This window comes from Macaca thibetana, chromosome 3 (genome assembly GCF_024542745.1).
Source record: "Macaca thibetana thibetana isolate TM-01 chromosome 3, ASM2454274v1, whole genome shotgun sequence".
Taxonomy (NCBI): domain Eukaryota; kingdom Metazoa; phylum Chordata; class Mammalia; order Primates; family Cercopithecidae; genus Macaca; species Macaca thibetana.
This window is the reverse complement of record NC_065580.1, coordinates 136,742,727-136,759,265: the sequence shown is the minus strand read 5'-3', so window position 1 is coordinate 136,759,265 and position 16,539 is coordinate 136,742,727. Positions and strand designations below refer to the sequence as shown.

The window sequence follows — 16,539 nt, the reverse complement described above, 5'->3', positions numbered from 1 at the left end:
AAGGGACCCTGAGGGCGTCAGGCATGCGGATGGGATCTTAGTTCCCAAGTCCAGCCGTCTTTCTGGGATGGCCCAGGGACTCTTCCCATGAGAAGAAATTAATGCAACAAGTTAGGAAATCCGAAGAAACGTCTAGAACCCAACTGTTGCCCGCGTGTTACTTCACACCCTGAAGTCCTGCCTGCACAACCTCAGGGACAAGCTTCTCTTCCTTGTTTTTATAAGAGTCTCGCTCTGTCGCCCAGGCGACAGTGCAGTGGCACTATCTTGCCTCACTACAATCTCTGCCTCCTGGGTTCAAACAATTCTCCTGCCTCAGCCTCCTGAGTAGCTGGGATTACAGGCATGTACCACCATGCCCAGGTAATTTCATGTTTTAGTAGAGACGGGATTTCTCTGTGTTGGCCAGGCTGGCCTTGAATCCCGATCTCATGTGATCCGCCGGCCTTGGCCTCCCAAAGTGCTGGGATTACAGGCGTGAGCCACTGTGCCCAAACGGGCCAGGTATGGTGGCTAACACCTGTAATGCCAGCACTTTGGGAGGCTGAGGTGGGAGGATTACTTGAGACCAGGAGTTTGTGACCAGTCCCAGCAATATAGCAAGACCCTATTTCTACAAAAAATTAAAAATTAGCTGAGCATCGTGATGCATGCCTGTAGTCCCAGCTACTCGGAAGGCTGAGGTGGGAGGATCACTTGAGGACAGGAGTTTGAGATCAGTCCCAGCAATAGAGCGAGACCCCATTTCCACAAAAAATTTAAAAATTAGCTGGGCATCATGGTGCATGCTTGTAGTCCCAGCTACTTGGGAGGCTGAGGTAGGAGGATCACTTAAGCCCAGGAGGTTGAGGCTGCAGTGAGCCAGGATTGGCCCACTACACTCTAGCCTGGGCAACAGAGCAAGACCCTATCTTAAAAATAAAATAAATAAATAAAAAAAAACGGAAACAAAATAGCATCTTACCAAAAAAAAAAAAAAAAAAAAAAAAGGTAATTCTACAAATTAGTAGGAAATTCCCCGGGGAATTCTAAAGCAAGCACAAAGGCAAGCACAAAGAGTATGGTCTAGAACACAGGAAGGGCGTCATGGTGTTTTCCTGAGGGCGGGGCTGCGTCTCTCCACTCTGCGGCCCTCTCTGAGAGGCTCGCCACCTGGCCATTCTGAGAAGTCAGTCTAAATAGGAAATGACAGCAAACCCTGCCCTCGCCCTGGGGAAGTGGCCCCTTCAGGCTTCTAGAAGAACTGAGATGAGCTTGTGGGCCTACTATCTAATCGCCTTTTCTACTTGTAGGCTGCCAAGGCCAGTAGAGACAGGAAGCTGGTTTTCCTCGAGGCTTCACGTGGTCACCTTATTGCCAACAAACACTGCAAGGCTTTATTAGCTAAAATGTCAACCCACACACAGATCAGAGACCACCCTCAGCTCCTCTGTGCCTTTCCGCCCCGTACCACATCAGTGGGGCGGAGGCTGAACGCAAACACTCGTGAGGCACAGATGTCCCAGAAGCAATCATGAAAGCCACAGGAGTTTATTTATTTAATTTTTTTTACCCCCCAGACAGAGTCTCTCTCTGTCACCCAGGCTGGAGTGCAATGGTATGATCTTGGCTCACTGCAACCTCCACCTCCTGGGTTCAAGCGATTCTCCTGCCACAGCCTCCCAAGTAGCTGGTGCCTGCCACCACACCCAGCTAAGTTTTATATTTTTAGTAGAGACAGTGTTTCCCCATGTTGGCCAGGCTGGTATCGAACTCCTGACCTCAGGTGATCCACCTGCCTCGGTCTCCCAAAGTGCTGGAACTACAGGTGTGAGCCACCGCGCCTGGCCAGCCACTGGAGTTTAAACGGCAGTCATGCTGGCTCCAGCCTAAGGCGGCATTTTCCCCCATCAGAAAGCCACAGCTCCTGTACCTCAGGATAGGGCTCCTGTAAGTCAGTCAGCGAAGTCTCTGCTCTAACTGGCCACCGGGGCCATTGTCTTCTGACACAGCCTGGCCAGGAGGCCTGCCATCTGCAAAAGGGAGTTCACTCCTTCTGCTATTTTCATGTGAGTGTATCCAATTTCCTGAAAAACAAACCAAATTCAAATCTGGTTAGTAAGTGGGGGACTTCTTTTTTAAAATCTGAACTGAAAAAATAAAAATAAAAACAGAAACAAACTGAACTAATGGTTTGTTCAAAATCAGCATGAGGAATTCCAACTCCAGCCGGAAAATGAATGCTAAGATGCGATAGATTATGTTTACCTAAAGTTCAATTTATTTCTTAAAAGGATGCTGACAGTTCTTTCAAAGATACTGTTAAGAAAATGGGTGGGCGGGGCGGGGGGGCAGCACGGAAAGCCAGGCTAGAGGAAAATATTAATATATCTGATAAAGAACTTGCATCCAGACTACAAAGAATTCTCAAAAATTCAGTAATAAAGGCCGGGTGCGGTGGCTCGTGACTGTAATCCCAGCACTCTGGGAGGCCACGGTGGGTGGATCACGAGGCCAGGAGTTGAGATCAGCCTGATCAACATGGTGAAACCCCATCTCTACTAAAAATACAAAAATCAGCCAGGCATGGTGGCGCATGCCTGTAATTCCAGCTACTCAGGAGGCTGAGGCAGGAGAATCACTTGAACCTGAGAGGCGGAGGTTGCAGTGAGCCGAGATAGCACCACTGAACTCCAGCCTGGGCGACAGAGCAAGACTCCATCTCAAAAATAAATAAGTAAATAAATAAATTCAGTAATAAAAAACAAACAACCCAATTAAAAAACGGGTAGATTTAGACCTGGAGCAGTAGCTCACACCTGTAATCCCAGCACTCTGGGAGGCTAAGGCAGGAGGATCACTAGCCCAGGGTTGGAGATCAGCCTGGACAACAGAGCAACACCCAAACTCTACAAAAAAAAAGAAAATAAAAACGATCTAAGCGTAGTGGCACACGCCTGTAGTCCCAGCTACTTGGGAGCCTGAAGTGGGAGGATTGCTTGAGCCTGGAAGGTTGAGGTTGCAGTGAACTATGATTGCACCACTGCACTCCAGCCTGGGTGACAGAGCAAGACCCTGTCTCTCAAAAACATAAAAAATGCAGGCCAGGTGCAGTGGCTCACACCCGTAATTCCAGCACTTTGGGAGGCCGAGGAGGGAGGATCACTTGAGCCTGGGAGTTCAAGACCAGCCTCGGCAACACGGGACACCCCGTCTCTACCAAAAATATAAAAAACGTAAAAACTTTAAAAAATGGGTACATATGAATAGATGCTTCATCAAAGAAGATTCTGGAAGGCAAATAAGCACATGATTAAATGCTCAGCATATTAATTAGGGAAATGCAAATTAAAGCCACAATGAGACCTCATCACATGCCTATTAGGTTATTTGGTGGTGGTTGTTAATTATTTTATTTTATTTTTTTTTGAGAAGGAGTCTCACTCTTGTTGCCCAAGCTGGAGTGCAGTGGTGTGATCTCAGCTCACTGCAACCTCCACCTCCCAGGTTCCAGCGATCCTCCTCCCTTAGCCTCATGAGTAGCTGGGATTACAGGCATGAGCCACTGCATCCGGTCATTACACACCTATCAGAACAGCTTAAAAACCAAACTGAGCACTCCGCGTGGCGACTAGGTTGAGCATCCTCTGGAATGCTCCTGGGAATGCACGTACTGCAGTCACTTTGGAAAACCGTTCAGCAGTTCCTTATGGAGTGAAACATACAATTATCATTTTCCCAGGCAATCCTGGGAACTTACTTGGGAAAAAGAAAAACTTAACATTTGCATTCACACTAATCCATATATGCAAATGTTTACACTGGCTTTATTCACAGTCACCACAATCTGTAAACCCAAATGTCCTCCAGCTGATGAACAGATGAGCAAACTGTGGTACGTGCACACAATGGATTACTTCTCAGTGATACAACGGACTGATGCATGGATGGAAGTACCAACGTGGACACATCTGAAAGGCATTTCTGCTACAGTGAAAGAAAGAAGCCAGACTCACAAGGCTAAGTTCTACATGATTCCATTTATGATATTCTGGAAAACTGTATCCCCCAAACAGAAACTATATCAGTAGTCTCCAAGTGGTAGTCAGGGAGGGGGCTGGCTTCAAAGGGACATGTGAGTTGTTCTGGGATGACAGATTCTGCATCCTGATGGTGATGGTGTTTGCGTGACTGACTGCGTGTGTCCTGTACCTAATAGGCTGAATTTTATTCTATGTAAATTAAACCTCAATTAATCTGACCTTGAAAATCAATCAATCAATCAATAGACAAGAGAGCCTTGAATGAAGAAAATCAGGACTGTGTGAAACAAACTTGGTCCTCAGGACAATCAGCCACGTTCATCTAGTTTGGACATGTGCCCCTCCCAATCTCATTTGGAATTTGGTCCCCAGTGTGGGGATGTTCGGGTCACGAGGAAGATCCCACATGAATGGCTTGATGCCCGCCCCAAGGTAGTGAGTTCTGGATCAATTAGGCCCCTGGAGAGCTGGCTGTTCAAATGGGCCTGGCACCTCCCTCCGCTCTCTCGACAGCTGATCTCTGCACGCACAGGCTCTCCCTTCCCCTTCCAACATGAGCGGAAGCAGCCTGAACCCCTCCCTAGAGGCAGACGCTGGCATCACGCTACATGTACAGCCTGTAGAACTGTGAGCCAAATCAACCTCTTTTCTTTCTACATGACCCAGTCTCTGGTATTCCTTTATAGTAACTCAAAGGGACTAAGACACACCCTCCCTCCCTCCCGCTGCAGCTGGGAAACACTGAGCGCCTTCTAGGTGCCAGGCCTGTGAGCAAAAAGAGAAAGCGAAGCCAGGGCCCACAGTCTTTTATTTTGTTATGAGACAGTCTTGCTCTGCTGCCCAGGCTGGACTGCAGTGGTGCGATCTTGGCTCACTGCAACCTTCCAAGTTCAAGCGATCCTCCTCCCTCAGCCTCCCAAGTAACTGGGATTACAGGCGCCTGCCACTGCATCCAGCTAATTTTTGTATTTTTAGTAGAGAGGGGGTTTCACCACGTTGGCCAGGCTGGTCTCGAACTCCTGACCTCAGGTGATCTGCCCGCCTTGGCCTCCCAAAGTGCTGGGATTACAGGTGTGGGCCACGGCACCCACCCACACTCTTGAGGACAGAGGCACTTCTACACTCTCACTGACCTTGATAAACTCCAGTTTCAGATATTCTGCCATTTGGAAAGTTTTACACACTCGAAAGATGTTGCCAATGATATCTTCTGGTGAGTAACCCAGATGCCACAGATGAGCAAGAATCTAGAAAAGGAGACAGAAAGGCTGCTTAACACTTTAAACTGTAAGAAGCCATGTGATTTTGAGACTCATCCCAGCTGGTGGGGCCCACCCTTCAGGTCACATGGGGTTACATTAACTGATTTTCATGGCAGATAGAGAGATGACATTGCAAATGTATTTTTGTTTTGCTTAAATATTTTTTTTTCAGTAATATAAACATGGAGTCTTGCTATGTTGCCCAGGCTGGTCCCAAGTTCCCGGCCTCAAGCAATCCTCCTGTCTTGACTTCCCAAAGTGCTGGGATTACAGGCAGGAGCCACTGAGCCCAGCCTATTGCAAATGTTTTAAGCTGTGTTGCAAAACGGTATACTACCACACCCATGTAATCTCTTGATCCAGAGCTCTTAAAACGCTTTATTAATCTGATGACAAGGTACAGCAGAGTGGAAAAAGCAGACCATTCATCTGCTAGCTTTGCCCAGCTGCAGTCCCAATGCAACCTCTGCAGGATGAGCCTGGAGCACACCCTGACGGGTAATCCCAGACTCTGCTTCCCACCCACCTGCCCCGTCCAGGCTGCAGGGACTTTTTTGCCTTTGCTTTGGCATCTTGGGGTGAATTCAGGGGGGCAGAGAAGCTCTGTGCCCACAAATCTGAAGGCTTTCTTCAGGTCCATTCAGGGACCTGGGCCTGAGTCTCTGCTCAGTCTCCCCGCCTTGCACTCCGGTTTCACATTAGGTGCAACTCTGCCCTAAACCCAGTCAACTTCCAGCCTAGTTTGTTAGGGGGTAGGCAGAGGGAAACTATGATTGGATCAATGACCTTGGACCACACCAACCACACCACACCCACGTGGCTTGAGGTCACCTGAGCCCCAGCCACACCTGCTGGAATCTGCTCACAGCACCCAGTCCCATTGTCAGGGTAGAATCTTCCTGCTCCCTCCTACCCTGGCTGGCTGGGGGCTGCTGGGTCCCAGAATGCCTGTGCCTATGAGAATGGATGGGGACACCTCCCTTAACCGGAGAGAAGATGGCTTCCCTGGAGAAGGAGCTAGGCTGGTCTTTCCTCCTGACTTCGGCTGACAAATTTCTCCTGCAGAGGATATAATTACAGGAGAAAAACACCATTTTGAATTCTAGTTCTACTGCTTTTAAACCGTATGACTTAGGGCTGGGTATAGTGACGTGTGCCTCTAGTCCCAGCAACTTGGGAGGCTGAGGTGGGAGGATCGCCTGAGCCAGAGAGGTTGAGGCTATAGTGAGCTGTGACTGCGCCACTGCATTCTAACCTGGGCAACAGAGTAAGACCCTGTTTCTAAAAAAATAAGAAATAAGAAATAAATAAACACAGAGATTTAGGACAAGGAATTCAGCCTCTCTGAATCAGTTTTCTCATCAGTAAAGTGTACCCAACTCCTGGTACGATTTTTTTTTCCCAGCTCCTAGACAGATTAACACATAGCATGATATTAATAATTTTTTTTTCCTGACACAAGGTCTTACTCTGTCACCCAGGCTGGGGTGCAGTGGCACAAGCAAAGCTCACTGCAGCCTTGACCTGCAGGGCTCAAGAAATCCTCTTGCCTCAGCCTCCCAAGTAAGATTTCAAGAATTAATGGAGTGATGTGTATAATGTCCCTGGCACTAGAAGGGCTCCCTCTCTCCTCTGCCCAAGAAGTGAGTGGTTCCTCTGCCAGGACGGGCGGAAGGAGGCCAACCTTGTACGCTTCGTCGATGTTGGCATTCACACAGTGCTGGATCATCTCTTTCACCAGCAGTGGGTGGGGCTCATCACAGACCTGGCCAAAGGGAAAGGAAAGGTGGTCAGGGGCTGGAAGGGACAGTGTGACCGGGGAGGCCCCAACAGACCAATTTCCGGGCAATCTGTGGGTAAAACTACTCAATCTGTTGTTATCATCAAATTCTCCAGCAACCAGAATGAGTTTGGGGAATGCCCCTCTCACCACCAAAGAGAAGTGCTTCTAGCACCAGGAAGATAAATGTTCCAAACACAAGACAGATGAACAAGAGAGCAACCAAGGCCTGTGAAGGATGCCCACTCGGGGACAGCTTTAAAGCCACCAGCCACCTGTCTTATATCACTTGGGGAGCCATTTGCCCAGAACCACTTGGAATTCACTTTAGAACTGGGAGGTCCTTTGGGCCAATTCCCACCTCCAGCCCGGAGTAGGAACTGGCCTTCCCTGAAAAGGGTCCCCCAGCCTAGCCTGACACCCTAAAGGAGGGGTCCCGCTGCTCCAGCAGGCGGGTGGATGGTGCTGGGGACTCGTTCCTCCCTGCAGCATTCCCCGCACTGGCACGAGTATCTGCCTCCGGTGCAATGTCGACCCCTAAATCTTCCGAATGAAAGTCTCCTGATGGCTCCAGAGGCCACCCACACCTGCCCTTGCCTTTTCCCAGTAGAAGCCATGGTTTCCTGAGCCCTCAGTGACCCTCTAAGACAAAACAGGGACCAAACCATCACCGCTGTTTCTGAGCGGGCCTCCCTTTCCTAAGTGGCCTCAAAAATGCGTTCACTGCCCAGGTCTACCCAGATGCTTCAAAAATAGCTTGTCTGTTGTCCACAAACCTGGTAAGAAAGAGCTATAGACTGAAAGCCTGGACAGCCCTTCCCAGTTTCTACCCAAATAAGGAGAAAATGAGTCTCCCAAATGGCATTTAGATGCTGAGTTATCAGGATGTGGAAGCAGTTTTCAAAAGAATTCCCAAGAGAAAAATGTTTTGCCGACACGGGAAAGTAAGTGAGAGCAGCCCTTTTCCTCGGCCTGGCTTTGAGGGTTGCTACCCACCCTCCAGGGGCAGAAGTGGGGAGAAGGGTATGGCATTGCAGAAAAAAACGCAGGGTGTGGGGTCTGAAGGCTGCTGGGGAATAGCAGAGCGCTCTTGCCTGCCCTTTAGGGACCAGGGGGTCCCACGTCATCACTCACAATGTGATGGTAAGAACCGCTGTGCAGGGAAGTCGCTGGGATCAAATAAGACGTGTCAGAAATTGCTTGGCCCTGAGTCGGACGCATCAGTGGTCCCCCCTCACCTACCACACACAAGTGACATTCCAGGTCCCCCGAAACTCTCCAACTTGTGCAGCAAAAGCAGCAACAGGGAGAGGACAGACAGAAGCAGGGTGGGCTCCCTGGCACTCACGAGAGCAGCCAGGTGTCTGTCCCTGCTGCCAGCCCAGCCCCTCAGCCCCGCTGGCCCCCGTAGGGAAGCATGGCTTCTGCTGATGGTACCACCCACACCAGCGCTTGTACCTTGAACACGTTCTCACTGTTAATGAAGCCAAATCCTGAGAAGGTGGACTGCAGGTTGTTCAGCGCCTGTTCAGGAGCAAACACATGTCAGGATGATTTTTATATTTATTTCTTTTTGGGTAGAGATGGGAGTCTTGCTATGTTGCCCAGGCTGGTCCAGAAAGCGGAGAATACTTCTTACTAAACTCCGTGAGTTCTCCACTAGCATGGTGCCTGGCAGCTACTAAGAACCAGAGTTAAGTGTTCAGTGAATGGCTGAATGAATCAATGCACAAGTCAGTGCGATTTGGGGAAGGGAAAATTGTAAAGGATTCCCGACACTGCTGAGAGCCCCGCCAGGGCTGGCAGCTATGACTTTGTGGGCGCCACATTTGGTAATGTGCCTGTCTGCAACAGCGGCCTGGGTGGCAAGGGGGTTGTCAGATGGATAAGCTCATATGATTGGGGTTCAGCAGGGCGGAAGTGAGGCAAAGAAAGCAGCTGAGAGAGTGATGAGGAAGAGCAAGTGATCCTCCCGCCTCTGCCTCCCAAAGTGCTGGGATGACAGGTGTGAGCCACGGCACCAGGCCAAGAGTGACTCTTTTTTTCTTTTTTGAGACAGGGTCTCACTCTGTCACCAAGCATGGAATGTAGTGGCACAAGCTCAAGTCACTGCAACCTCCGCCTCCGAGGTTCAAGGAATTCTCCTGCCTCGGCCTCCTGAGTAGCTGGGATTACAGGCACCCACCACCATGCCCGGCTGTTTTTTTTTTTTTTTTTTTTCTTTTGAGATGGAGTCTCGCTGTTGCCCAGGCTGGATTGCAGTGGCGCTATCTCGGCTCACTACAAGCTCCGCCTCCCGGGTTCACGCCATTCTCCTGTCTCAGTCTCCCGAATAGCTGGGACTACAGGCACCCACCACCATGCCTAGCTCATTTTTTGTGTTTTTAGTAGAGACGGGGTTTCACGGTGTTAGCTGGGATGGTCTCGATCTCCTGACCTTATGATCCACCCGCCTCAGCCTTCCAAAGTGCTGGGATTACAGGCGTGAGCCACCGCGCCTGGCCACGCCCGGCTAATTTTTACATATTTTTTAGTAGAGACAGGATTTCACCATGTTGGCCAGGCTGGTCTTGAACTCCTGATCTCAGGTGATCCACCTGCCTCAGCCTCCAGGGTGACTTTTAAAGCTCTGCCCTTCCCTGCCTCTCTTCTTGGAGTCCGAGCTAGACAGCCCACTGTCCCAGGAGGGTGCCGGGTCTCCGTCTCTTTCTCTTGTTGTACCTTGTGCAGCTGTCACTTCCCTCCCCTTCCTCATGGAAGGGGCATGGCAGGCACGGGACGCCCACACCTGAATGATAGTGGCCCACATACCTGCCTCATGTCTCCCTGGGCCGTGAAGATGATGGCTTCCAGGCCGTCATCAGTGTAGGGTACCCTCTCCTTCTCGATAACATTCATCAGCCTGGCGAGGATCTGGGCGTCGGTCAGCTTTGTGTAGCGGAGGACTGCGCAGCGGGACTGAATGGGCTCTGAACAGAGATGGGACGGCAGTGAGGCTTCCCTGCAGAGGCCGGCATCACCCTGCTAGCTCTTTGGTTACAAGGCTGCAGCTGCGTAATCCACACAGCCCCAGGTACTCAGTAGAGACTTGGAAGGCTGAGGCGGAAGGATCACTTGATGTCAGGAGTTCGAGACCAGCCTGGACAACATGGTGAAACCCCATCTCTACTAAAAACACAAAAATTCGCTGGGTGTGGTGTTGTACATCTGTACTCCCAGCTACTCGGGAGGCTGAGGCAGGAGACTCACTTGAGCCCGGGAGGCGGAGGCTGAAGTGTGCCAAGATCACACTACGGCACTCCAGCCTGGACAACAGAGCAAGGCTGTGTCTCAACAAATAAATAAATGAATAAATGAATAAATAAATAAATAAATAAATAAATAAATAAATAAATAAATGAGACAGAGAGAGAGAGAGACTTGGTAAAAACAGGGTGATATGTCAAGGTGTCAACTAATAAGCAATGATAGGCCTCAGCTGGCACTGCCTGGCATGGCCTCCGTTAGCCACGGCTTCCAGACGGGGAAATGATCCTCCAGTAGAGACACAGGCACGTGCCACAAGCCCTTAGATAAGTCAGCCCCGGCCCAGAGGGACTCTGGAATTGGTGTGTGCTGGATGTTGGCCCTTCTGGGCACATGACAATTCAATCTGAATGGGCCACCCCAGTTTATTTCTTTTTTTTCATAGACAGGGTTTTGCTATGTTGCCCAGGCTGCTCTTGAACTCCTGGCTTCAAGTAGTCCTCCTGCCTCAGCCTCCCAAAGTGCAGACATCACAGGTGTGAGCCACTATGCCTGGCCAGTTTCTTTCTTTTTCTTCTTCTTTTTTTTTTTTTCTGAGACCAAGTCTTACTCTGTTTCCCAGGCTAGAGTGCAGTGGTGTGATCTAGGCTCACCGCAACCTCCACTTCCCAGGTTCGAGTGATTCTCCCGTCTCAGCCTCCTGAGTAGCTGGGATTACGGGCACACGCTATCACGCCTGGCTAATTTTTGTATTTTTAGTAGAAATAGGGTTTCACCATGTTGGCCAGGTTGGTCTTGAACTCCTGACCTCAGGTGATCAAGCCACCTGCCTCGGCCTCCCAAAGTGCTGGGATTACAGGCATGAGCCACTGTGCCCTGCCAAAACAAGAACTAGGAATGCATTTTTCTCCATTTCATCACTGGCATCTGGAAAGCAGAGAATACTTCTCATTAAACTCCGCAAGTTCTCCACTAGCATGGTGCCTGGCGGCTACTAAGAACCAGAGTTAACTGTTTGATGAACGGCTGAATGAATCAATGCACAAATCAGTGCGATTTGGGGAAGGGAAAATTGTAAAGGATTCCCGACACTGCTGAGAGCCCCGCCAGGGCTGGTAGCCATGACTTTGTGGGCGCCACATTTGGTAATGTGCCTGTCTGCAACAGCGGCCTGGGTGGCAAGGGGGTTGTCAGATGGATAAGCTCATATGGTTGGGGTTCAGTAGGGCGGAAGTGAGGCAAAGAAAGCAGCTGAGAGAGCGGTGAGAAATGAGGAAAGAGGACAGCTGGGCTGTGCAGGCAGCCTGTGTCAGAAAGAGAAGGATGGGCCAGCCGCAGTGGCTCACACCTATAATCCCAGCACTTTGGGAGGCCGAGGCAGGTGGGTCACCTGAGGCCAGGAGTTCTAGACCAGCCTGGGCAACATGATGAAACCTCGTCTCTACCAAAAATACAAAAATTAGCCAGGCATGGTGGCACAAGCCTGTAATCCCAGCTACTGAGGAGGCGGAGGTAGGAGAATCACTTGAATCTGGGCGGCAGAGACAGCAGTGAGCTGAAATCGCACCACTGCACTCCAGCCTGGGTGACAGAGGGAGACTCTAAAAAAAAGAAAGAGAAGGATGGGAAACCAGCAGGAAGTTGACAGACTAGAGCACTCTTGGGACCTGGGGCGGGACAAACCCGTGCAGAAGCAGACGGGCTGCAAGGAGGGAGGTGGAAGGGCAAACAGTAAGGTCAGAGAGAAGATGGACTGCAGGATTTCAGAGAGAGGCTTCCCGGAGGCAAAGAGGGAGACAGACCTGGGGCTCCAATCCCAGATGCTCTTGCACTTGCTCTGTGACTTTGGGCAAACTACTCAACCTCCCCAAGTTAGTTTTCTTTCCCTTTTTTCCTTAGATCCTAAACATCAGGATGAGCTCCAGGTTACTCATCTCTAAAGTAAAGCTAATAATACCTCCTCATAGGATTACATAAGATTAAATTTAAAAGTTGATTACAATGGGAAACATGTTGTGCATAATATATAAAATTTTTCCTTGTCAATTAAAAAAATATAAATTTAAAAATTTGATTATACAGTGCTTGGCCCATGCTATGCAATCAAAAAATCCCTACTCTTCCAGTGCTAACGAGCCAAGGTGAGGCCAGGTACAGTGGCTCACACCTGTAATTCCAGCACTTTGGGAGGCCTAGGCAGGTGATCACGAGGTCAGGTGTTTTGAGACCAGCCTGGCCAACATGGTGAATGAAACCCCATCTCTTAAAAAAAAAAAAAAAGAAAAATTAGCTGGGTGTGGTGGTGTGGGCCTGTAATCCCAGCTATTCAGGAGGCTGAAGCACAAGAATTGCTGGAATCTCGGAGGTGGAGGTTGCAGTGATCCGAGATCGCGCCATTGCACTCCAGCATAGGCGACAGAGTGAGACTTTGTCTCAAAAAAAAAAAAAAAAAAAAGAAAAAAATCCAGGTGTGGTGGCACAGGCCTGTGGTCTCAGCTACTGGGAGGCTGAGGCAGGAAGATCACTTGAGCACAGGAGTTTGAGGCTGCAGTGAGCTGTGATGGCACCACTGCACTCCAGCCTGAGCGAAGAGGGAGACCACGTCTATAAAAAAGAAAAAAGCCCAGGTGAGCACTACGTGGACCCCAAGCCACCCAAAGCTCCTACTCACCGATGATCTTATCTGAAGCGTTACAAGCAAGGGCGAAGCGAGTGGTTTTAGAGTAGATTTCCATGGTTCTCCTCAAGGCTTGCTGGGCTCCGTCGGTCATGCTGAGAAGAAAAACAGGTTTGTAAGTGGGACCCAGGGCCCGTGCGACACAAACCGCTCCGTACACAAAAACCCAGGACAGAGATACACCCAACGTTCCAAATGAGGGTCTCATCGGAAGTACGCAGGCCACTGCTCTAATGTTAAAACCCGCAGGCCGCTCTCTCAAAGACTGTGCAAACAGCATTTAGTACCTGCAGCATCAGAACAGCCCTCAAGTGAAATTCACGAAAACCACCATCTAGAGTGGCTTGCCATCACACTCTCCAGCCCTTCACGACATCAAATTCAAGAGAAGAGTCATGACACCAGCTGCCTACTTTTCTTTCTTCCTTTTTTTCTTCAAAGAGATAGGTCCTTTTTTTATTTTAATTAATTAATTAATTAATTTAGATGGAGTCTCGCTCAGTCGATTTATTTATTTATTTATTTAGACGGAGCCTCGCTCTGTCGCCCAGGCTGGAGTGCAGTGGTGCCATCTTGGCTCACTGCAAGCTCCGCCTCCCGGGTTCATGCCATTCTCCTGCCTCAGCCTCCCGAACAGCTGGGACTACCGGCAGCCACCACCACGCCCAGCTAATTTTTTTGTATTTTTAGAAGAGACGGGGTCTCACTGTGTTAGCCAGGATGGTCTCGATCTCCTGACCTTGTGATCTGCCCAAAGAGACAGGTTCTTGCTGTCACCCAGGCTGCAGTGCAATGGTGCGATCATAGCTCACTGCAGCCTTGAACTCCTGGGCTCAAGCCATCCTCCCATCTCAAGAGGCTGATGCAGGAGGACCACTTGAGACCAGCCTGGGCAACATAGTGAGACCTCTATTTCTACAAAAAATTTTTAAAAAATACAAAAAAGCCTGTTTACCAGATTATCATAATGCAGAGCACTGCCTATAACATTAAAAGGAAAAACCAGGATATAAAAATTATATATATTATGATCTCAACTATGTAAACATTGATAGTGTATAAAAACAGAAGAAATAAAGCAAGCTATTAATGGCCAGGCATAGTGGCTCATGCCTGTAATCCCAGCACATTGGGAGGCCAAGGTGGGCAGATCTCTTGAAATCAGGAGTTCAAGACCAGCCTGGCCAACATGTCAAAACTTCAACTCCACTAAAAATACAAAAAAAAAAAAAAAAAAATTGTCTGGGCGTGGTGGTGCGCATCTGTAGTCCCAGCTACTCGCAAGGCTGAGACAGGAGAATCACTTGAACCCAGGAGGCAGACGTTGCAGTGAGCTGAGATCATGCCACTGCATTCCAGCCTGAGTAACAGAGTGAGACTCCAACTAAAATAAATAAAAACACAGCGAACTATTAATATATTCTAAGTTTTCTTCAAAGAACATGAATTACTGCTATATTAAAAAAAATTTTTTTTTTTTTTTTTTTTTTTTTTTTTTTGAGACAGAGTCTCGCTCTGTCACCCAGGCTGGAGTGCAGTGGCCGGATCTCAGCTCACTGCAAGCTCCGCCTCCCGGGTTCACGCCATTCTCCTGCCTCAGCCTCCCGAGTAGCTGGGACTATAGGCGCCCGCCACCTCACCCAGCTAGTTTTTTGTATTTTTTAGTAGAGACGGGGTTTCACCGTGTTAGCCAGGATGGTCTCGATCTCCTGACCTCGTGATCCGCCCGTCTCGGCCTCCCAAAGTGCTGGGATTACAGGCGTGAGCCACCGCGCCCGGCTTTCTTTTTTTTTGAGACAGAGTCTTGCTCTGTTGCCCAGGCTGGTGTGCACTGGCACCATCTCGGCTCACTGCAACCTCTGTCTCCTGGGTACAAGCGATTCTCCTGCCTCAGGCTCCCTAGTACCTGGGATTACAGGCACCATTGCACTCCAGCCTGGGCGCCACCACATCTGGCTAATTTTTATATTTTTAGTAGAGACAGGGTTTCCGTGTTGGCCAGGTTGGTTTCGAACTCCTGACCTCAAGCAATCCGCCCACCTTAGCCTCCCAAAATGCTGGAATTACAGGCATGAGCCACCGCGCCTGGCCCTAAAAAAAATTTATTTCGCTGGGCACAGCACCTCATGCCTGCAATCCTAGCACTTTGGGAGGCCGAGACAGACAGATCACTTGAGGCCAGGAGTTTGAGACCAGCCTGGGTAACATAGTGAGACCCTGCCTCTAGGGCAAAAAAAAAAAAAAAAAAGCTGGTTGCAGTTGCACAAGCCTGTAGTCTCTGCTACTTGGGAGGCTGAGGTGGAGGATCATTAGAGCCGAGGAGTTCAAGGCTGCAGTGAGCTATGATTGTGCCATTGTACTCTAGCCTGAGCGACACAGTGAGACCCTGTCTCAGAAACAACAACAAAAAAACAACATTATAGGGTTAGGGTTCTATATTTTTTTTTAATGTCATTTCAATTTTTTTTTCTTTTTTTTGAGATGAAGTCTCGCTCTTGTTGGCCAGGTTGCAGTGCAAATGGCGTAATCTCAGCTCACAGCAACCCCTGCCTCCCGGGTTCAAGCAATTCTCCTGCCTCAGCCTCCCAAGTAGCTGGGATTACAGGCATACGCCACCATACCGGCTAATTTTGTATTTTTAGTAGAGACGAAGTTTCTCCATGTTGGTCAGGCTGGTCTCAAACTCCTGACCTCAGGTGATTCACCTGCCTTGGCCACTCAAAGTGCTGGACTCAGCCACCAAGCCTGGACTCAGATTCTTCATTTATACCAACCACAGTGTTGTGATGGTTGCACAACATTGCAAATGTACTAAATGCCACTGAATTAACTGTACATTTCAAAATAGTTAAAATGGTAAATTTTATGTTATGGTTAATTATGTCCATTTAACCACAATAAAAAATTTTACAGGCCGGGCATGGTGGCTCACACCTGTAATCCCAGCATTTTGGGAGGCTGAGGCGAGTAGATCACCCAAGGTCATCAGTTCGAGACCAGTCTGGCCAATGTGGCAAAACCCTGTCTCTACTAAAAATACAAAAATTAGGCCGGGCTCAGTGGCTCACACCTGTAATCCCAGCACTCTGGGAGGCTGAGGCGGGCGGATCACGAGGTCAGGAGATTGAGACCATCCTGGCTAACACAGTGAAACCCCATCTCTACTAAAAATACAAAAAATCAGCTGGGCGTGGTGGTGCGCGCCTGTAGTCTCAGATACTTGGGAGGCTAAGGCAGGAGAATCACTTGAACCCGGGAGGCGGAGGTTGCAGTGAGCTGAAATCACGCTACTGCACTCCAGCCTGGGTGACAGAGCGAGACTCTGTCTCAAAAAATAAATAAATAAATAAATACAAATACAAACACAAAAATTAGCTGGGCATGGTGGCAGGTGCCTGTAGTCCCAGCTACTCGGGAGGCTGAGGCCGGGGAACTGCCTGAACCCGGGAGGCAGAGGTTGCAGTGAGCAGAGATTGCGCCACTGTACTCCAGCCTGGGTGACAGGGAGAAACTCCATCTCAAAACAAACAAACAAACAAAAACAAAAAACAC

General features: G+C 49.2%; 2 protein-coding genes across 2 annotated transcripts in view; both read right to left on the bottom strand.

Annotated features, from left to right (window-relative positions):
- Positions 1-16,539, bottom strand: part of ABHD11 (abhydrolase domain containing 11) — a 997,569-nt gene that overhangs the window by 507,719 nt on the left and 473,311 nt on the right. The gene's annotated exons all lie outside the window — the stretch shown is intronic.
- The window catches only part of RFC2 (replication factor C subunit 2), a 112,080-nt gene continuing 97,058 nt past the window's right edge, over positions 1,518-16,539 (bottom strand). The window contains exons 7-12 of the mRNA XM_050783743.1: positions 12,982-13,082; positions 9,876-10,033; positions 8,523-8,588; positions 6,969-7,049; positions 5,156-5,269; positions 1,518-2,066 (exon numbers count right to left, since the gene is read on the bottom strand). Coding sequence (XP_050639700.1) covers positions 1,956-2,066; positions 5,156-5,269; positions 6,969-7,049; positions 8,523-8,588; positions 9,876-10,033; positions 12,982-13,082 — 631 coding nt within the window. The 3' untranslated portion in view covers positions 1,518-1,955. The remainder of the gene's footprint in view (positions 2,067-5,155; positions 5,270-6,968; positions 7,050-8,522; positions 8,589-9,875; positions 10,034-12,981; positions 13,083-16,539) is intronic.